Here is a 22136-nt window from a genome sequence, read left to right as displayed (position 1 = left end):
CCTTGACGAAAAGTCTAAGCCCCTTGGCGATCTTTCTTCACCTGTGGCCATTGCTAAACAGCCCTGGAGCAGAGAGTTTTAGAATGAAGCAAGGGGCAAACAACACAAACAGCCATTTGATTAGAAGAGGATTAAGTTACTACAGCTTGGCAGATTTTTAACCTCTTTTCCAGTTGCCAAAACTGGAGGAGTAACAGTCAAAACCAGAACAAGTTCCAGGGAGCAGGGTTTCTCCCTCCTCCCTTGCTTTTATATTTATGTGATTGTGTTGGATCACAATATGCATATGCAGCAAGGGTGACCTATGGGGTCCATGCATCCCCATGGTACAAACTGCTCTGAGATTTCTTTTAAATGAAAAGCTATTTTAAATGCCATTAAATAATAAAACATGGAAACATACGGACAGGCACTCAGCTTCCTGACTAGTAACGTTAAATCTTTTAAGTTGCTCACAAACAGAGGTCTAAGCATTCTCTCCTGACAAATCCCAAATAATGTAGACTGGAATCTCTTATGAGAGAGCCCAGTTCATTTGTGTGTGTGTGTGTGTGTGTGTGTGTGTGTGTGTGTGTGTGTGTTTAAATGACATAAAAATAGAGAAGTGCTACTGATTTCCCCATAAAAATGGGGAAATGGTTCCTACCCTAGAGAGGGCAAGATCTTCATAACCATTTGATAGTGAGGTAAACAGGGCATGTGTTGAGTTCAAGAGGGACAAGTAGCCTCCTTTAGTTAGTTCGAGGGCTTAGTGGATGGCAAGCAGGGGGCACAGTGACTTCAAAAACAGCTCCTATCTTGTGCTATTTGGAGATAACTCCCCTGACCAAGGGCAAATGCTAGCTCCTTCTGGAGTGCTTGTTTAGGAGTTGTGAGGTTTTCATTATTATTTACTTGCTTATTGTACAGATCTTCGGGGGGGGGGGGGGGAGTCACACTTTGTCAACCCCAGAGGACAGCAATGGCAAACCCCTCTCAAGAAATTTGCCAAGGAAATCCCGCAATACGTCAGAAACAACTTGAAGGCACACAACAACCGTGACAGCTCTCCAGAAGGTTGACCGTGTTTCAGTAACTTAATAAATTATTATTATTATTATTATTATTATTATTATATTTTTACCTGCCTCTCCTCACGGCTTGAGGCGGGTTACAGCATTGTTAAAACACAATCGTTACATAAAATACACATGTTAAGCTGCATCTCTACGCAGTATTTATATTACAATGCATAGGGCAATAATTAAACATAAAATGCATGTTTACAATTCACGATTAAAAACTGCCTGGATAGGCCTGCAGGAAGAGATGGGTCTTCAGATGTCATTGGTGATTGCATATTTGTCACTTTGCCTCTGCCATCGCTAACTCCTTTTCATATACCAGAATAGAGGTGAGCAGTTGGCGACCCTTCCAAAGTGTATAGACTGCAGTTGCCATCCGCTTTAGCCAGCGCAGCAGATGGTGAGGAATGACAAGGAACTGCAGTTCAGCAGCGTTGAAAGAGCCACACATTCCCTCCATCCTGAACAAGAATCATATACAATACATTCATCCTTGGAAGGAAAGATTTACACCATCTTTATAGCCGAAAGAAGATGAAAAAAGGCACCTTGGAAAAATGTATTGACGGTGGTTTTCTGAGACGGATAGGAATATGCACCTCTGGGGCAGATTTCCACTGCAGTGTTGCACCTGGTACAGCTTCCACCCAAATCATCTTCAACTGTAGAAGATGCTGAGAATTCTGTTATGGGTCTTCAAACATCTCTGCAAGGAGAAAAAATCACTACAAATATCAGATTTCCTGCTACTGACTGTCAAACAGGTTTAAGCACTATAGACATTTCTATGTCCCCCTCTGCTTTTCAATTTCTTTGAGTGAGAGCAAGCAGAGGTTGCTAGGGTTTCTTAAATAGCAGAGTAACTGTTTCTGAGGTCATGGCCAGGATCTCAACAGGGTTCTGGTTAACATGACTACATCCTAATTCAAGTTGAGCATCCCTTATTCCAGTGGTTCTCAAACTGTGGAGCAGGACCCCCAATGAGGGTGTTCAAGAGTTGCTCAAGGGGGGGACGCAAGACATGGAAGACCTGATCCCCCCCCTCTTTTTCCTCCTTCTTCCCCCTTTCCTCCTTCTCCTCCATTTCATAAACTTGTTTTCTCCTGGAGGAGAAGAGAAAGGCAAGGATTGGAGGAAAGGCTTGGAGCCTCTGCCTGTGGGAAGAGGAGGAGAGCTGTTTCCTTCAAAAATGTTAAAATATGAATATGCATGAATGTGTGAATGTAAATATGCACACTAAACAAAGAAAATATTTTTATTCATATACTACAGTGCATGGAAGGGGTGTGCAATGTCTGCATATAGATGTAAAGGGGGTCACGAGGATAAAAAGTTTGAGAGCCACTACTGCCTTATCTGGAACTCTGAAATCTGAAATATTCCAAAATAGGTAACTGGGATAGCAACACCTTTGCTTTCTGATGGCTCAGTGTACACAAACTTAGATTCATGCACAAAATTCTTTAAAAATGTTAATGTATAAAAATATCTTGAGGCTATATTTATAAGGTGTATACAAAACATAAATGAACTTCATGTTTAGACTTGGGTCCCATCTCCAAGATATCTCATTATGTATATGCAAGTATTCCGGAATCTGGGGGGGAAATCCCATACCCATCCGAAATCCAGAACACTTCTGATCTCACGCATTTTGGATAAGAGAGACTCAACCTGTACCTATGCCTGGCTACTTAACATAGTTTACTTGGTCTTTGTGCCTCATTAGCATTGTGTGGCTCCAGTTCAGTTGCAGGCACCTTTGTTTCTGTGAGTATAGCGTGAGGAAAGATCACCAGTCCACATGAGTCATAGAAATTTTGCAAGTTTTTATCCTCCTCCGGAAATGGTAGTGAAAAATCAGCTTGTAGCTCTGTGTGTGTATGCGCACACACAGATGGTCCTCTAAATCAGGGGTGAGGAATGTGCAGCTCTGTTGAAAATGTTGGCCTCCTGCTCTCCTGTGCTCCAATTCATATAGCCAACACTTGTGGTCTGACATGTACAAGGTCACATGTTCCCCATTCTTGTTCTGTACCTTTATGATTTGAAAGTTCACAAAGGCTGCAACACTCTCTCCTTTACTTTCTTATATTGCTTCTTTATCCCCGTTCTCCCTATTTAATGTGGGCCATTATGTTATCATGGAGTTCTCATTGGCAAACTACTGGTGGAGGGACTGTTCAGTGGCTGAGTAGCTCCTTTGTTCATAGAGTTGGAAGAGACCCCAAGGGCCATCCAGTCCAACCCCTTGACATACAAGAATTGGCAATCAAAGCATTCTTGACAGATAGTCATCCAGCCTCTGTTTAAAGACCTCCAAAGAAGGAAACTATCACTCTCTGGGTCAGGATTTTCTACTGTCGAACAACTCCTACTGTCAGGAGATTCCTTCTAATGTTGAGATGGAATCTATTTTCCTGCACTTTACATCCTTTGCTCTGGGTCCTGTTCTCTGGAGTAGCAGAAAACGGTCTACCACCCAGCCCCATCTGAAGTTCACGGCCCAGATTTATCTATTGTTTCAGCTCACAGTGGGCAGATGCTCACTTCAAGTGACAAGCGATAAATGCGGCGGCCAGTGATATGTCAGCTGATGGGGGACTTGAGAAGACCGCCATAGTCCAGTACTGTCTACAACTGTTTCCAGAAGCCATGTTCTGACTGCTCTTCCAGCTTGATGTTAGGAGAACTGACAAGTTGCCACATGTGCAACCAGAAGTCTCCTTGAGTTTGGTTGCCCTACATGTGGGTGAACTTGCATGAGCTCATTTGTGAGTTTTTCCACCTGGTATTTAAGGAGGTTCTGTTTTCTAGTACACAAGGCTTTCTAAAAGACTGTGATCATGTACATATAGATATACAGTCAGCCCTCCTTATCCACGGATTCTTTATCCATGGATTGAAGCATCCACGGCTTCCAAATACTCCAAAAATATATAAATCCTAAGAAGCAAGCCTTGATTTTGTCATTTTATATAAGGGACACCATTTATTGTGCCATTGTATTTAATGGGACTTGAGCATCCATGGATGTTGAACCAAACTCCAGCTGATACCAAAGGTCCACTGTAAATGAATTTGGAAAAATAACAATTTTGGATTACAACTCTCAAGATCCCTCAGGAAGCATGCACAAAAAAGGAACTTTTCTAAGTTCAGGGCTTATACACACATATCATTCTGCACCTCTCTCCTTCCTTCCCTGGAATGTGTTTCTTCGGAAGTGCTGTGCTATCACTAGACTGATATGGAAACCAGAAGAACTACAAATGCATGTCCCTTTCCCCACTTTATCCCCTTCTGGCCTGTTGTGAATGGGGATGGAGACAGCAGTTTTTGCTGACACAAGCCTCTGGATTAGCCTGCAGATGGCTTTATCACAGTCGTCTTTCTTCCCACCAGCCTTCAGATTTCTCCTCCAACCAACAAGAGGTCAATAAGAAGGTATCAGTTTCTACTGTTTTCACCACTTCAGAACCAAGTAACCTAGAGTGATAAACACCTCTCACTATCTGTTCCCAATCACAACCATAGAGTTATAAGAGATGTCAAGGGCCATGCAGGAACTCTCAATGAAAGCATAGCTGACAGATGGCCATCCAGCCTTTGTTTAAAGACCTCCAAGGAAGGAGACTCCATCACTCTCCGAGGGAGTGTGTTCCACTGTCGAACAGCTTTTACTGTCTGAAGTTCCTACTAATGTAATGTGGAATCTCTTTTCATGTAGCTTGCATCCATTGCTCCATGTCCCATTCTCTGGAGCAGCAGAAAACAAGCTTGCTTCCTCCTCAATATGACACCCCTTCAAATACTTATGCAGGGCTATCATATTATCTCTTAAACCATCTCTTCTCCAACTAAATATACCCAGCTCCCTAGGTCTCTTCTCATAAGGCATGGTTTCCAGACCCATCACCATCTTAGTTGTCATTTAACGCCCATTCCAGTGACAGGTCTATGATGGAGCAGCCAATTTACCCATATGTCTCTCTAGCACAAGGGCACTTTGGCTTTTGTCACTTTCCATGTGGCCAGTGGTTTCTTCATTGTCCAGCTCTCATATCCAAACAGTGGCTTGGATGATTCTGACTTTAGTGCTCAGTTATATATCTTTACCTTTTAGGATCTTGTCTAGTTCTTTCATGGCTGACCTCTCCATTCCTAGCTTACTGTGTAGCTATGTTACTTAAACAAGGTTTTAGTTGTCCTTGGTGATCTTTCTGCAAAGGAAGGGGTATGATAGTGTGACTCTGTGCTGTGTGTGTTAGGCAGACATAGCTTCCATTTTCTTTAAAAGAAATCCCAAAAGATGCAGCCTAATATTTCTCAGGCCAGCATTAACAGAAGCTTGCAAAGGTGTGTAAATAGATCTATAGGCAGCAGAGGGAGCTAGCTTCTAAGCACAGAAGACAAACTCTTCAAGACAAGTGCGATCTTCTGAGTTGTATTTGGGGTTTGGGTTCAAATTCAATGCTGCTGCAGGTCTGTGAAATAGAAGTAGTCATACTTGTCTTTTATGTGGTCGTGTTGGTTTCTCAGTCTCTATCTTTCATGGTAGCTTATCTAAGTTGATGGTGGTTAAGGACAGTAAACAGGATTATTCTCATCAGAAATATGCCATATATTCCCAGACTGAATGTCATCTCTGTGGCTTTTGGGATGTACAGATCTGGCTAGACAAGGATTTCCAAAACTGCTACACCGCTGTTTTATGATGTGTTATTAAAAAATGTGAAAAGATTTAAGGATCTGTAGGAGAATTCCACAATAACCATGTATGACAATTAAAATATACACAAGGTTTCAGGTTGGAGCTTCTCACTCATGTAACCCGAGAGTACCTAATTTGATCGAATTGCAGCTACATGCCATTACTTTCCTCATCTTAGGTGATTTAAATATATTTAAGGAAAGAAAAATCATTTGGGACTCAATTCAGGATATTCTGCTGCAGTTTAGATGCTCTTTTCTCATAACAAAAATGAGAACAGACTATGAATATCGTAAATTAGAATAAAGCTGGAGATGAATGCAAAATCAGTCATCTGGCCAAAATGCTATCTGAAGAGCATCCCCATAGAATTTAAAGTGAAAAATAGATTTGCACTATTAAGCCTAACTGACCAGGAACCACATGAATGATGGACAAAAGCCAGGGACATAGTCAAGGAGGAAAGCAGAAGGACACTATCTATAGCCAAAAAGAAAGAGAAGAATTAAAGGATGGATGACAGATGAAACATTTCAAGCAGTAAAGGTCAGACAAGAAGCAAAAGGAAAGAGAGATCGGAACAAAACCAGAATCATGAGTGCAACTGTTCAGTGATTAGCATGCAAGGATAAAGATAATCACTATAATAATAAATGCAGAGAAATAGAAGCTTGCAAGAAAAAAGAAAGAACAAGAGACCTCTTCTACAAGATCCATGAACTCAAAGGACTAATAACCAAGGAGAGCTCCAGGTTTGGGGTGAATTAATAAGGTTTTATTTAGAAAATGTGCAGAGTGCAGTCACACACACACATACTAACAATTCACACAGATGCAGCACACAGAGCTAACCGATATGGAAACATGATCGTTGAGTTTAAGGGATTTGCAGGGGTGTGTGTGTGATAACTACCTGTCCAATAAATAGGCCATGGAAAGCTGGAGTGGTTCAGACCAGGAGGTCTGGGGATTGCAGTGAACATCCCCAGAGTGCGGAGGTGTGTGCTAGCTCTGTGAGTAGAGGTTAGGTTTCAGAACCATATTGATACCTAAAATATACCCCCAAGTGGCAGACTGTCCTGTCAGGTAACAGAGGCTGGGTGTCCTTTCCTAGGAATCGATAATGGGATTCCAGACTAGTTGATCACCTTCTTTGGAGGTGTTTAAACAGGGGCTGGGGATGCTTTGATTATGAGTTCCTGCATGGCCCTTGGGGGTCTCTTCCAACTTTATGAATTTATGATGGCTTGCACTTTATTGTGACAAAAACAGCAATTGGATCAGGAGTCACCCCCCCCCCAATCGTTGGACAGGGATGTTTGTAAGGGAACGTAAGCAGGAAGGGGTGGCTTACTACTTTGTGTGCAAGGAGATCTTTTGTCTCAGGTTACAAGAGGACTTGGAGGAAGGAAGGCACACTTAGCTTACCCATCTAGATTTACTTGTCCCAGTACCTGGATGTGCACATGCCTCAGGACACACTCCTTTTCTCCTGGGAACCTGACCTAGTGCCTGCAGAGTCATCCATCTCTCAAAAACATGCTGTTTCCAGTGATGAGATATGGAACAAGGGGACCCCAAAATATAGCTCAGGTTATGCAAGGTGTGCTAACAGCACCCAAAAGAAACATCTGGCTACTCTCAGAAATATGTGCAGTTGTGTATTGTAATTCTTAGCCATTAGTTAGTGAGGATCTTAGGCAAATCTTTGATTGGTTTTGCGGTATGTATCTCTCATCTCTTCTCTGTGGAACTAGAAGCAGTTCACATAGAATCATACATTTGGAAGGGATCTCAAAAGGTAATCTTATCCAACCTCTTGTTGATCGAGGAGATCAATGGTTAAAGTTCTCCCAAGTCATGCCACCTTTTCTTGGAAATCTGCAATGTTTCTCTCTCCTTCCCTACCACTGGCCAGTTTATCCTCCTCTCAACCATATAAAGTAGGTAAGGCTTTATGGCTGGACTGGGAATAATCTTGAAAATCCCTAACTGGTTGGCTATCTTACTTAGTGAATGGTGAATGGTGGGTTAACTGGTGTGTCTCAGTTCCGCTGTCCCTTTTGTAAGGAGTGTCTTCAAGTGAAGCATAATCTCTTCCTCTGTGACCTGCTTTTTTCCCCCCAGAGGTAAATAGTTTTATCTCCTTTTGTTAACTCTTCAGTGGGTGTTTAGTGAGAACAAACAGGCTGCAGGGGAGATGCAAATATAACTGGAATTGTTCTGAAGAGTAACTGGACTAACAGGTTCTAGTACAAGACTGAAAGAGCTGCAGTAAAGGGGGGTGGAGGTGGAACTTTCTCTCGGTTAGGCAGCTCAATATGAAAGGGCTGAGAAGGAATGTGTTCTCAAAGACAAATGCTAGAAAAGGCAACGGGCCATCCCTCCTTTGCATGTGTAGAGCAAGCAACCTGATTTATCTTTGGGGAATTCAAAGATGTAGCCGTGAATCTGTAGAATCAGAGATGTAGTCTTGTAGCACCTTAAAATCCACCAAACAGTGATAACCTTTATTGGGAAAACCCAAATGCAGAATTGCATGTTGCAAGCTTTTGGAGCTCCACTGGCTTCTTCATCAGGCAAGGTGTTGAAAACCATATAGGAGGCGGGGGGGGGGGGATGGAAGATGTTAGTCATAGGCCTTCATGCTGCTGGTTTTTTTGTTCTCAATATAGATGGTATGGAGGGGTATTATTTGCAGTCTCTAACCTCCTCCTTCTGGCCATGTGGTCACTGGGAGATTTCTCAAAGTCCAGGAAATTTAACATCCATTTGTAAAACAAAAAATATGCTTCTTTGCAGTCCGGCATCTTTGGAAAGTCATCCTTTATTTCTTTATTCATTTTAGAATCCTAGAGTTGGAAGAGACCCCAAGAAGGGCCCTCCAGTCCAACCCCCTTCTGCCATGCAGGAACTCTCAATCAAAGCATCCCCAACAGATGGCCATCCAGCCTCTGTTTATATTTACCTTCTTGGGTTTGCTTCCTTCCTTCCAAGGACTTTTAGCATTTCAACTCAGGAAGGTAAAAAGCAAAAGACAAAAAGAATGCCTCCAGAATTTAGAAAATTAGATAAGCATGGAAGGTAGATAGGGGGTCCCTTTTATTTCATTCAGATCTCTACTATGCAGTAAGTTCCTTGGGTGACTTTCGTCTAGTCACCACTCCTGAGCCTAACCGACCTACAAGATGTCTCCAAAGATAAACTGAAAGGAAGAAATTGGCAGCATGAGCTTTCATAGACATCTGAGGAAGTAGACTTGAATCTACGAAAGCTCATGCTGCCAATTTCTTCCTTTCAGTGAGTCTCAAAGGGCTACAAGATCTCTCTACATACTGGTTCTACAGACTAACACGGCTATATATTTGAATTCTACCTCCAAAGATAAAGTGGGACTTGGATGGATGGCCCATATCTGCCACTATGTACAAAAAATTGAGATAAAAATATATGAAAATGAATGAAAAACAAGATTTGTATAAGAATGAGATTGGAGAAAACTGTTCTGTATATGTGCGTAGGGGTTGTATGTGTTGTGCATTCATAGGAGAGTGTGGTATATATAACTGGGAGATTTATCAAGTTTTCAGGGAGAGAGTAAGTGGGTGAAGGAGTCCAGATTTGAATTGTATATTTTGATGAGGAGGTAGGAGTTCCAGTTGTGTCATAGGTGTGTAAGCTCAGGATCTGCTCTGCACTCACCATGGATGAATTCTGTAGCTGTATAGGCTTTGGCTGCAATGAATAAATGGCTTAGTAAACAGGCCTCAGAGATGCCTCCCAGGCATTTGATGCGCTAAAAATGTTCACCTCTTTTGAATTTAAATCCTGTTGACTTTTAAAAAAGGAACTCTCCTAGGTTCAGCTGACCCTCCACCGCTGCTGCCCTGAATCATAGATAAGAATATGAATTGGTTTTGCGGTCTGGCTCAAATGAAATGCAGAAAAGGGTCACTCCACAGTTTGGAATAATTGTGAGTGTCTCGCTTCTTCCATGCCCTCTTCCAGATGTCTGCAGGCTGCTCTTAGCTTTTAACTGCTGAGTGAGGCAGATGACTCCCAGGACATCTTGCAGAGATTGCTATTTACCCAAAGGAGATTTTGTCCGGAGGAAACAAAAAAGTTTGCTTTGGTGTAGGCCTGAAGCTTGCAAAGACCCTCGTATGACCCAGCAAGAAAGGAGCTGATCATGCCTGGCCTCATCTACAGCAAAGAGGCGCATTGTCTGAAATGCAGCCATCTGGTGCAGGGTTTGCAGAACAGTGGCTGACAGCTTATGCTTTATTTGAGAAAGGAAGGGGAGGGAAGAAAGCCTGAAAGTCTGCTCCTTTGGGATGGAGGGGCATGGGGTTGAAAGGAAGAAAAGGCTAGGAAGGAATGTCATGGGAATAGAGGAAGCTCTTAAGCTAGATTCCTCATTCAGGACCTTCACACTCAAACATTCTGCAATATTGATGCTGGTCTTTGACCGTAATAAAGAATTTCATTTCATTCTGCAATATGTTTGAAGCAAGTAAGAGCTAAGACTCAGGACACATGCATCTGTCTATAGTTTTTTGTGGGTTTTTCGGACTATGTGACCATGTTCTAGAAGAGTTTATGCCTGACGTTTTGCCAAATGATATTCTTATCAGGAATAAACTCTTCTAGAACGTGGACACATAGTCGGAAAAACCCACAAAAAATTATGGATGCCGGCCATGAATGCCTTCGACTTCATATCTCTCTGTCAGTAACTCCTTCTCCAACCTGGTACCCTCCAGTTGTATTGGATTACAACATCTGTCACCCTCAGCTATGTTGTCCATTGAGTTATTAGCTTGGGGACCAGGTTGTGGAAGGCCACCATAGATTTCGACAAGGCTGCTGTGTGTTGAAGTCTCAGACAGAACTGTTTAGTTCATTTCTTTTTCCCTTTTGTTGTTCTCCCTTCACCAATTTGGAGATTGCAACATGCTCAAGGTGGGATCCTGTCCTCTTATACTCTCTGTACACTGATATAAATAATACTGCGCTAGTGTAGAATTTGACCACAAGGACAGCCACTTCCTCGCCCTACTTTGAGTCACTTACTCTTACTTTATGCGCGTGTGAAATAAAACAACCAGGTCAGGTAAGCCTTGCATAAGGAAACAAAAACATTTTGCGTCTTCTCGAAACCACCTGAAAACTTCTTTCAAAATTGACTCTGGGATGATTTATTTTTTCCTGCTTATATATAAAAAACTGCTTTTCGGTACTCTTTCAATTTTTCTGAGCAAGAAAACACATTTCGACAGAGAAAAACCATGTATGTTTCTGTGCAGATGGATACTTCTCAAAGTGCAAAGAGTCTCACAGTAACCTATATTTTTCCAATGCAGTTTCCCAAGATTTGGAAAAGCTTTTTCTCACCTGAGAAGCAAATAGCCAACAAATATTCTTTCTGTCCCTATCTAGGATGGGTTGAGGTTAGGTGACATGAACTACTGTAGATAGTGTCCCAGACTTTCTTAGAGGTCAGCTGTTCCCTCCGGCTTTTAGTGGTTTGGGAGCCCTTTTAATAGCATTTACGGTCTTCTCTCTGCTTTTATTATTTTGGTTTTGTATAAGTTTTATTGATCTGTGTTTCTGCATTTGGAAGATCTTAATTATTTATTGTCCTCATTTCTGCTTGTTTTCTTTTACCCTTGCTGTGCTATTTAGACATTAGTTTTAATAGGAAAACAGGCTAGAAATAAGTTTAAATAAATAGACGTTGCAGGCGCTTCAAAGTCTACAGGCAAACCCTGGGATTTTTCATGAGCTAGTGACAAAAAACCAATCCCACCCATGCAGCTACTTCATGGACTTGTCTATCTGCATGCGTTTGAGTCCTGACCCGAAAAAGTGGGAGAAGGTTAATTTTTGCTAGAAACAGAATACATTCACGGAATATTACTCTCCTTCACTGGGATTTCACAGGGAATGCTGTTGTGAATAAAGTTGAATTGTTAAACAAAGGGATGTGTTGGTATTTCTAGAGCTAAGAATACACTAGCTGCCCTCAAAAAAGTCTAAGAAGTGATGCATTTATTGTTATCAGGCTTGATTGTAAGTACAATGGCCCAACAGAACAGGAGTGATACATATCAATGTCTACAGTACAACAGGTACTGTTTTCCTTATGGAATAGTGCTGATGGATAGATGTGCCCAAAAACACATGGCATGCATATTTGCTATATCTGAAATTCTTCTTGTTGAATGTCTATGGGACTGCACATTAGATTGAAGCAGGTGGCATGGAACAGAGCACTTATAAGACTACAGCAAAGGATTATAGAAGTCTGTTTCCAGGGCTAACAGAGCAAACTGCCCACAGTGCTCCAGCTGTGATTATTACCTATGCCACCAATGTTGGTTGTGGTCATTGTGTGTCTTCAAGTCGTTCGCAACTTATACTCACCCCATCATGGGGTCTTCTTGGCAAAATTTGTTCAGAGGAAGTTTGCCAACCAGTGTACATGGGCCCTTGTTATCCGCTGGGGTTTGGTTCCAGGACCCCCTATGGATAACAAAATTCATGGATGCTCAAGTCGCATTCAGTCGAATGGCATAACAAAATGGTGTCTCTTATATAAAATGGAAAGGCAACTCTGTGGTCAACATCTGCCAGAAGTTGATCACAGAATTATGCTGGAGGACCTGCACATGCCTAGAGAAGTGTTTTCTCTAGGAACTCCTAGGTTCCCCAGCACAACTCTATGGTTAACTTCTGGCAGAGTTACGCTGGAGGACCTAGTGATTCCTAGAGAGAACATATTAACCAAAACAGCAAATAAATCTGCCGAAGTCAAAGCCGCAAATGTGGAAGACCAACTGTACTTTCAAAAAAGACAGTGCAAGGGACAAGGCCTCCATAGTCCCATCTGAGCGATGGTCCAGAGTTGTGCATTGCATGCTGTGCTGTGGAGAGGCTTGGAAATCATGAGTGTTTGGATGTAAGGAACTTATTTCCTGCTTTGGATGAAATGGGAAACTGGATAGTTGGAGGCTTCCTTGACATACATGCACCAACAAGTAAAAAGCTTATGGATGTCTTGTCTCAGTAAACTCCTATGCGATTGTCCGAATGCAGACGTTGAGTCAGAGCATTAGTCTAAGTCAGCTCCATGTACAGAACCTTGGCTGCCTTCTTAGGTCTGGTTTCTAAGGCACACACCACTCCTAGATGTTGTAAATGCAGTTTGGGTGAACGGGAGCAACTCATGGTACTTATACTTGGCTGCTGAAGAGCTAGCACCTGAAAAGGTTTCTTCCAGGAGCAGAAAGTCAATCCCTGGGGCAGAGGGGTGGGGATATTGAATGACTTGGACGAAGTCTGGATCAGTTCTTCATTGTATCCGGTCCTGCAATTACTACTATGAAGCAGCATGGCCTGTTATTAGGTTATCCCTCAGTATTGCAATGTGGGGTGGTGCATGAGGGATAACCCCATATGCTCATGGATTGCTCCTCCAGACCATCCAAGAACGAAACTTCACGGTAGGTGCCAATTCCTCAATGCCTTGGGCAGTCTCTGAAGTGTGTATGTGGGGGGAGGCAGGAAAATGTAACCAGATTTGAGAATTTGTGCAAATTCACGTCATTCGCATAGGTTTCAAGAGTGTCACCTTTTCTTGGGGTAGAGTTCTCTCCGTTTCTCATCTCCTTGGAAAGCACACTCAGCTGTTCCTGAAAGCTTCTCCCTGAACCTTACCTCTCCAGACTTGCTCCTGGGCTTTCCCTCCCTTCAATTTGGCAGCCTCTGTAAAATTAAATCTGTCGTGTGAATTGAGCAGGCTCTGCAAAGTTAAGCCAACAGACATGCCCTTCAGAGTTCCCCATCTATCAGTTGATAGTGGGTCAAAGGAGTATAATGCCATCCTTCCCCCTCTTTCTGTCTGTCTGTCTGTCTTTCTTTTTCTCAGAACTGTTTCTTTCTTCAAAGCCCGGCCTGATAGTTTGCATGGGTGGGGCAGACAGTTTCCTGTGAATGTGACGTAGCAACACTCGTTCTTTCTTTCTTTCTTTCTCCCCTCCCTCCGTGTGTGAACTACAGGTTTCCTCTTACCTTGTGCAAGAAGTGGAGGAGGCCATAGCAAGTTGGACTTCCTCCCTGATTCTGGGTTTGACCTTAGGATCACCCAGTATTCTGCTTTACGTGTTCAGATTTGAATGGGGTGCAGGGAGGGGTTTGGTTTTTATCTCTGACAAAAAGAGAGACTTCTCCTTCCCACACTCCCAACTGGCAAACAGGCTCTGAGGACTTGTCCGACAGCCCAGGTGTTTTCTGGCTCAGCGACTGGGAAAATTGCGAAAAAGGTGGTGCCTTTGCTCAGGTATCGGAGGCGGAGACGGGGCACCGGTTGGATGAGGAAGCTCTCCACTTCCTCAGGGCTGTTGCTGTACTTTGTTCCTTCAGAAGGGTTTCGCTTTTGGGCTGGCAAACGGGAGAGGTAACGTGCACCGGCTGTTGTGGTCAGTGAACGGAAAGGCTGCGGGTTCCTCTTCGACACTGCGACTCAGACCTGTCTGCAGTCATCTTTGGATGTCAGCACTTCTAGGGGTTTCAAGAGCAAGGCACTGGGCAATTGGGTCTGGTTTGTGCGCTCTGCACCTCGCCCCGATTTTTGGAAAGAACGGTGGATCACTAAAGTACAGACCATCTCAGACTGGAAGCGTTCACCCTGGCACTGAAGACATTCTGTCTGGCAGCAGTATTGCTGTGTGAGGTGGCAAAGCTGGCGGCATTTAATGAGCGGAGGAAATAGATACGTTGTCCTGCCTGTGACCATGGGCGTAGTAAGTGTCTTGTTTGAAAGGGTTTGGTTCCTGGGATCCAAAGTACACTCGTCCCTTTACATTCTCTGGGGTTAGGGGCACTGGACCCACGTGAATGTGGCAAAACTGCAAATAACAAAAACACTATGTTTTTACCTGAGGGACACCTCTCTAGAAATCTCTAGGTCTTCCAGTGCAGCTCTGTGGTCAGCATCTGCCAGACATTGACCATAGAGGAGCTACAAAGGCCTAGCAGAGTGTTCTCTCTAGGAATCTCTAGGTCCTTCGGTATGAGTTTTGGTTAAAATTGACCACAGAGTTGTGCTTGGAGGACCTGGAAATTCCTAGAGAGAACTTATTAATAAAATCCATGAATAATCAAAGCCGCAAATGTGGAGGGACAAGTGTAGAATCTTGATAGTCTTAAGAACTGGCATTTGGGGATAGTTTTCTGATGGAGATAGAGAGCCGTATTACTGGAATAACAATCAAACCTAAGACATGGGGTTATTATACTCAAGGAGAAGCTGAGAACAGGCCTCTGTCTATCGCATTGTCAGTTCTTGTTTCTCTTTTGCTAAAAAGATAAAAGAGCAACAGAATGGAAGGGTTTTCTTTTATCATGCTAAGTTAAGGTACAGTAAGTTTGAAGTATTTACATTGTCCCGAGGACCCAGCTTTTGGGGGCGATTTTTGACCAAATTTTCCAGACTTAAAAGGTGACTATTTACAAGGACTTCATGGCCCTTGAAGTCACTTCCAGCTCCATGATTCTGTGATCCTATGCAAGAGAAAATGCGCCAACCCCAAAAGCAGAACGTGGAAAGTTACCTTTTGAAAGTAATTTATTCCTCTCATTCATAGCAGCATGAATCCGTATGTATGGATACACTTACTGTCTATATACTGTTTTCCAGTTTGGAATGAAACGTCCAGCATTTAAGCAATAATGCATTACCTTGTGATTTAAGATTGTAATGAATCGCATTCTGTCCAGGTTGTCTTAAAACTTCCTGAACAGGAATGTTAAAAGTAGCAAGAAGTGTGACTTATTATACTAATTAAAGTAACTTGGCTCCTTTATTTGCTCAGTGTATTTACTTCTGAAATCTTAGAAAGAGCAGGATTTGTTTCAAAGCTTTTCATGTTCGTTCTTCACTTTTTCCCAATCTGAAGGGAGTGGTGGGAAGCATTGCCCAGGCCATGCCTGAGGCCTATGCCTCATCTCTGCTCAGGTGCTATCCCAAATGAAGGGAGGAAAGAACCTTATCATATTCAGAGAACAAGAGCCTCTCTCATGAGCCAAGAATGCTCTTCTCAGAAACCTAATGGTCTTCCCTTCTCATTGTAAATGGAAGTATATAATGGCACATGCCTAACTCTGATGTGGTTTGTGTGGCCTTTCTTTACTTAATCCTTTCTGGCAATCTCCTGAGGGCTGGATTAAATCAAACTGTCACAGAATGTACAGGCCCAAGCTACCTTTTCTTTTAATTTTAGCCCAGTGATTTCCAAACTTTAGTCCTCCAGGTGTTTTGGACTTCCACTCCCAGAAGACCTGGCCAACTTGGCCAACAGTCAGGAATTCTGCAGCTGGAGGCCAAAACACCTGGAAGTTGGGGAACCACTGATTTAACCCATGTAACTTTAGATATACAGTCTGCCCTCAGTATCCACTGATTTTTAAAACCATGGAATCAAACATTACTGGATTTAAAATATTGAAAATATATATATAAATTCCAAGATGCAAACGTTGATTTTGCCATTTTATATAAGGGTCACCATTTTACTGTGGGAGGCTTGAACAGTCACAGATTTTGGGCCCAAACTATATGACCTCTGATTTTTAATTGACTAAGTCTGTTTTTTTGATCAAAGAAGTGATTCAATTGCATATTATCCAAACCTGAACATGGGGGGTCTATCAGAGGGCTTTTCTCCAGTAGCTATTTTATATGGGGGAGCCAACAGTTCCACTCCACTATATGCATCCGAGGAAGAAGACCAAAGTCTCGGAAAGCTCATGCTGCCAACTTCTTTCTTTCAGTTAGTCTCAAAGGTGCTGCAAGATCTCTCTACATATTGGCCCTATACAGACTGGCACTTTGTGCCGGACTGTGGGCAGAGTTAGGGCACAGTGTCCAACGCTGGATGCCCTAACCCCTCCCCCAGGGTGCCATTTTTGCAAATCTCACTGGATATAAAGTGCTGAGACATAAGGTGCTGGGCTTCTTATTGAATTAAAATTACTGGGATGTTGACCCTATATTGACTGTCATGAAGTCACCAGAATAAACAGAAGGATTGGTTATCTCAGCAAGGTGTTTTTTGGTTGAACTCTTTATTTACAGTTGTCATGCTCCTATATCAATGTCATCATTTCATGTTTATTTAGAATCGTTCAGTGGTTTAGAATTTTTGTAGCATTTCTTTATTCATTAACATTCATACCTGTTATATGTAGTATACCTATTTCTTGGCTTTTCTCCTATTTTTGACCAGTTACTGTGTAAGCTTCCTGATCTGTTGGTTTCTGCATTATTGGCCAGTAGGTGCTTAACGTGACTCTTGTCGATTTTTAGCTATGATACCTTGGAATATCATATGCTTGGGATAGATAATAAAGGAAAACTGTTCTGCCTTCATGCCCTGGGTGCGGGGAAAGGCTTTGCAAGACCATCAGTCTTCCTGTGAAGGAGCAGGTTTGCTTTATATTCCACAGGATAGTACTGAACCAACAGGTTTGACTGGTAAGAAAGGAGTATTTGACTTCACATTAGGAGGAACCTTCTGGTCTTCAGAGTTGTTTGATATTGGAGGAAACTATGGTAATAGACAAATCTCCATTAGATGTTTTTGAGTAGAGGCCCATGACCATCTGTCTGAAATGTTGTAGCAGCACATTTCCTGTACTGTTGGAGGTTATTTTCAAGATATAGCCGTGTTAGTCTGTAGAATCGGTGCATAGAGAGATCTTGTACCACTTTTGAGACTCACTGAAAGAAAGAAGTTGGTTGCATGAGCCTTCGTAGACTTAAGTCTACTTCTTCAGATGCATTTGGACTAAAAGCATTTGCAGAAGTAGACTCAAGTCAAGGAAAGCTCATGCTGCCAACTTCTTTCTTTCATTGAGTCTCAAAGGTGCTACAAGATCTCTCTACATGTTGGAGGTTAGACTACATGACCTTTGAGATCCCTTCCAACATTTGATAATAGACTCCAAGTCCTGATACAGCATGACTGCTCTCATAGGCAAAAAGGCTACAAACACTTTACCCATTGGAGGTTCCATTTGTCCTTGCGCATTTGTGGCTTTGACTTTTGCAGATTTGATTATTCACGGATTTGAGTAATATGTTCTCTCTAGGAATATCTGGGTCCTCCGGCGCAACTCTTGATGGAAGTTAACCATGGAGTCACATTGCAGGAGACATAGAGGTTCCTAGAGAAAACACTTCTGTAGGTTCTCCAGTGTAAGTCTGTGGTCCAATTCCAGCAGACGTTGACCACAGAGTTGTGCTGGAGGACCTAGAGGTTCCTAGAGAGGTGTTCTCTCAGCTTTAAAAATAGTGCTTTTTTAATTGTGGTTTTTCCCTAACCCCAGCGAATGTGAAGGGCCCACCGTATATTCAAAACATTTTCAGCATCTGGGGTTCTCTTTGCAGGCTGCTCTCTTCACTCTTGACCCCACAGACCCTTCTTTTCATTTGCAAACTCACCAGATCCTCACCAGATCCTCTCCTCATGGGATCACTCAGTAGAAACAGGCTGCATTTGAATACTGTTAGAGCCTTCCCTGAAACTCCAGTCCAATGAGACAGTCAAGCAACGCTCTCAGGAGTGAAGGTTTGGTTGTTCCACCTTTTTGTCAGCGCTTAGTGTTCCCTTTCATCCTTTCCTACCCAGCCTGGGCATAAATGATAAATGAGTGATGCAGAGTTTGATTCTGCTCCTCTTGGGTGCTTTTGGAAGAGTGGCTCAGCTGTTGCAGAGGACCCAGGAGAGCAAGCGCCCTTGAAGTGCCAGCCTTGTGTGGGGCACAGATCCAGAACAGAAAAACAGAAGATTTCCATTCCTTCTCCCCACCCCAGATCTGTCTGTTTTCAGTACATCTGCAGGCTCTCTGCACAAGACTTTAAATCTATTCTGGGATGCAGGTGTTTGCTTCTTGTTCTTTCGGTGTGCATGATTTAATACGGATTGAAAATCTGTCCAAGAGGAGAATTCAGGATGCGTTGTCTGGAGACTGTCAAACAATTTTTAAGATGGATTACCCTACTATAAGGAGACAGGGTGGTGCAGTGGTTTGAGTGTTGGACAGACCAGGGTTCGAATCCTGGCTTGGCCATGAAAACCCACTGGGTGACCATGGGCAAGTCACACACTCTCAGCCTCAGAGGAAGGCAAGAAAACCCCAAGATAGGTGTTTACATCTTATTGCTTTAATAGGAATGGAAATAGGGACTAGGAATTATGGCCTTAGGGTCGCCATAAGTTGGAAATGACTTGAAGGCACACAACAACGACAAACCAAATTATAACTACCCAGTTACCCTAATATAGTCATTAAAGGGTTATCCCAAAGCCAGGGATGTAGTACAAAGAAGCTGCCCTCAACCTATATATATATATATTGTCACCTTTGAATGAGTCTTTGCCCTACCTCTCTATGGTTTGCAGGTAATGTGATCATCTTATTACTCAAATCACCATTAGCAGGTTGGTGGGTGTGAGCCAAAACAACTGTGCTCACACAAAAGGTGCTTTATGTTTGCACTAGTAAATAAATAGATTGCATTTCAAACTGGAAATATATTGGCTACTCACTGGCCAGTTTGAACACACAGTTTCTGGTTAGTGCTATATATTTTTAAAAATTGTTCTTTCAAAAACGTAAATTCCTGGTGTTCATAAGTGAAAATAGCTTGGAATTGTTTGGGCACAACTTTTCAAGAGGGCTCCAAAACCTAAGATGCAGCTCCCTGGGGCTTGCAGTGTTTGGAAGATTGTGGCCTTGCATGTAGAAAGGCCTGTTTGGATTGTAAGCTCCTCCAGGTTTTCGCTTTATGTTTCTTTGCAAAATACAATAACTGAATGTACTATGTTGATAACTTCTAACTCTTGGGCAGGCATGCTAAATGCCTTGAAAGAAACTGTCTGCTGTCTGCCTTATTTTCTCATGAAGGTTAATAATGATGATAATAATAATAATAATAATAATAATAATAATAATAATAATTTGGGAAGACTGATATGCCCTATAAGGCATGCGTTATGGCATTTCCTTAAAGCAGTGGTCCCCAAACTGTGCCCTTTAAGAGATTTTGGACTTCAGCTCCCAGAAGCCTCAGCCATGTTGGCCAATAGTCTGGGACTCTGGGAGCTAAAGTCCAAAATCTCTCAAAGGCCACAGTTTGGGGACCACTGCCTTAAAGGCTGTGGCTTGTGGTACAGATTGAAATAACAATTGTATCAGGCCTTCTTTCAATTTCTGTTCAGCTCTTGATTTTATGATAAGCTCTGTAGATAAGGTCCTTGGTCATTGACACCTTGCCCTCTCAAGCTAAACCTAACTGAGGAAGACCTGAAAAGAGGTCTGAGCAGTAATCCAGAAATGGATTTTCATACTAGACTACTAAATGTTAGTGTGTGCAACAGATTTACTCCCTCCTTTGAGCAGGTGGATCCTGGAATGGACTTTTTTTTACAGTTGGAGCTTGTGGTTGAACTTTCCTCAATGGATGCAGTTGATTTCAGCTCTCTGGCTGGTTAACCATTGAAAGACATTTCAGGTAGTTCAGTTGAGTATTACTGTAAATAAGGGAAGACTGCAGAGTGATGACAGACAGTATTCTGTGTTTTTTAATTTTCACATCAGCCATCTGTGCCATTGACCGCAACATTATACAGACAAGGTAATTTTTGTACATGAAGGTGTTGGGACAGGTAACTTCTGTGGCCCAATGGAATGGCTGCTGGTTTGGTCATCTGCTGTTGGATAATGTGTCATCTCTCTTGCTTCCGATCAGCACCTGGAAAGGAGGGTTTTTGTTGTTTTTGTGGATGGTGATACTGTTACTGCGTGGGATTGCCAGGAATTTCCGCAAAACTGACCTGTGGCATATCTCTTTTTCCCTTAACGTCTTCGCAGCCGGCCTTGGGACATCCAGAGTCCAAGCCCAGCACAAAGTCCAACATGCTACGAGGCCGCACCCCAGCTACCTCTGCCGACGAACAGCCGCATATCGGGAACTATCGCTTGTTGAAGACGATTGGCAAGGGCAACTTCGCCAAGGTCAAGTTGGCACGGCATGTCCTGACGGGGAAAGAGGTGAGAGAGTCCCAGAGGGCACAAAGTGCCATGGGGGAGAGGGAGGGCACTTCACCATACAGGTAGCCTCCAAAACAGGCTACAGGAGAGTCTTCATGCCACATGAAAACAGTCCAAATTATCTGTATCCATGATTTTGAAAACAAGACAATCCAATTCTGACACACACACAAACATTTTGTTACCTGTGCCAGTGTTGCAGATTCAAGCACAATTTTATACGTGTTCTTTTGAGTTCTTTTGAATTTTTAACCTCGGCAGGTGTGTAGTAACACAGAAGCTGGGTAAGTGAGCACCTTGACTAACTTGATGAGAAGTACAGCTTGAGGGGAAGAGAAGAGACAGGCAAGCAGGCACTCCTGAAAACATTGATTCACCAGATCTGCATAACAATGAATGCAGTTTACTTGCTGTGATAAAGATATTTCTGGGATTGGCTATAACACAATAACAACAACAGAAACAAAGGAAGTACACATCTCCCTCAGCATTCACTGGGGTTAAGGGCACAGGACCTCAGTGAATGTGGAAAAACCCACAAATGGCCAAAACACCATGTTTTTACCTAAGAGAACACCTCTCTAGGAATCTCTAGATCCTCCAGTGCAACTCTGTGGTCAACATCTCCCAGACATTGACCACAGAATTACGCTGAAGGAGCTACAAGTGGAGCTACAAGTGGAGTGTTATCTCTAGAAAACTCTAGGTCCTTCAGTGTAACTTTTGGTACCACAGAATTGGGCTGGAGGGCCTAGGTATTCCTAGAGAGAACATATTAATAAAATCTGTGAATCATCAAATCTGCAAAAGTCAAAGTGGAGGGACGGGTGTACTTCTTGACACTGTGTATAGTTAAACTGTACAATTCACTGCTGCAGGATGATAAGGAAGGGTTAGTTCCTGTGTTGTTGTTGTTAACTGCCCTCCAGTTGACTTCTACTCATGGTGACCATGTGGATGAGACATCTCCAAGACCCATATCCTCAACCACTCTGCTCAGGTCCTGCAGGTTTAAACCTGTGTCCTTCCTGATCAAGTCTTACCATCTGGCATGTGGTCTTCCTCTTTTTCTTCACCTTTCCCAGTATCACTGTCTTTTCCTGTGATTCATTTTTCTTCAGATGTGGCCAGAATACAATAGCCTCAGTTTAGTCAGCTTGACTTCCAGAGAGAGTTCAGTCCTGATCTTTTCTAGAATCCATTTGTTTGTCTCCATAGCCATCCATGGTATCCTCAGCACT

General features: G+C 42.7%; 1 protein-coding gene across 13 annotated transcripts in view; it reads left to right on the top strand.

Annotated features, from left to right (window-relative positions):
- MARK2 (microtubule affinity regulating kinase 2) overlaps positions 1-22136 on the top strand; it is a 127539-nt gene that overhangs the window by 65089 nt on the left and 40314 nt on the right. For all 13 annotated transcript variants that reach the window (XR_016272172.1, XM_089483725.1, XM_089483727.1 and 10 more), the window contains exon 2: positions 20716-20895. Coding sequence is in view for 12 of the 13 variants with exons in the window: in XM_089483725.1 (XP_089339851.1) it covers positions 20716-20895 (180 nt within the window). In the remaining variant the exon portion in view is untranslated. The remainder of the gene's footprint in view (positions 1-20715; positions 20896-22136) is intronic.

Source organism: Sceloporus occidentalis, unplaced genomic scaffold, assembly GCF_023333645.1.
Source record: "Sceloporus occidentalis isolate IW3139 unplaced genomic scaffold, rSceOcc1.0.p SCAF_20, whole genome shotgun sequence".
NCBI classification, from domain to species: Eukaryota; Metazoa; Chordata; class Lepidosauria; order Squamata; family Phrynosomatidae; genus Sceloporus; species Sceloporus occidentalis.
Note: the sequence above shows the minus strand (reverse complement) of the source record. Positions and strands in the feature narration are given on the sequence as shown.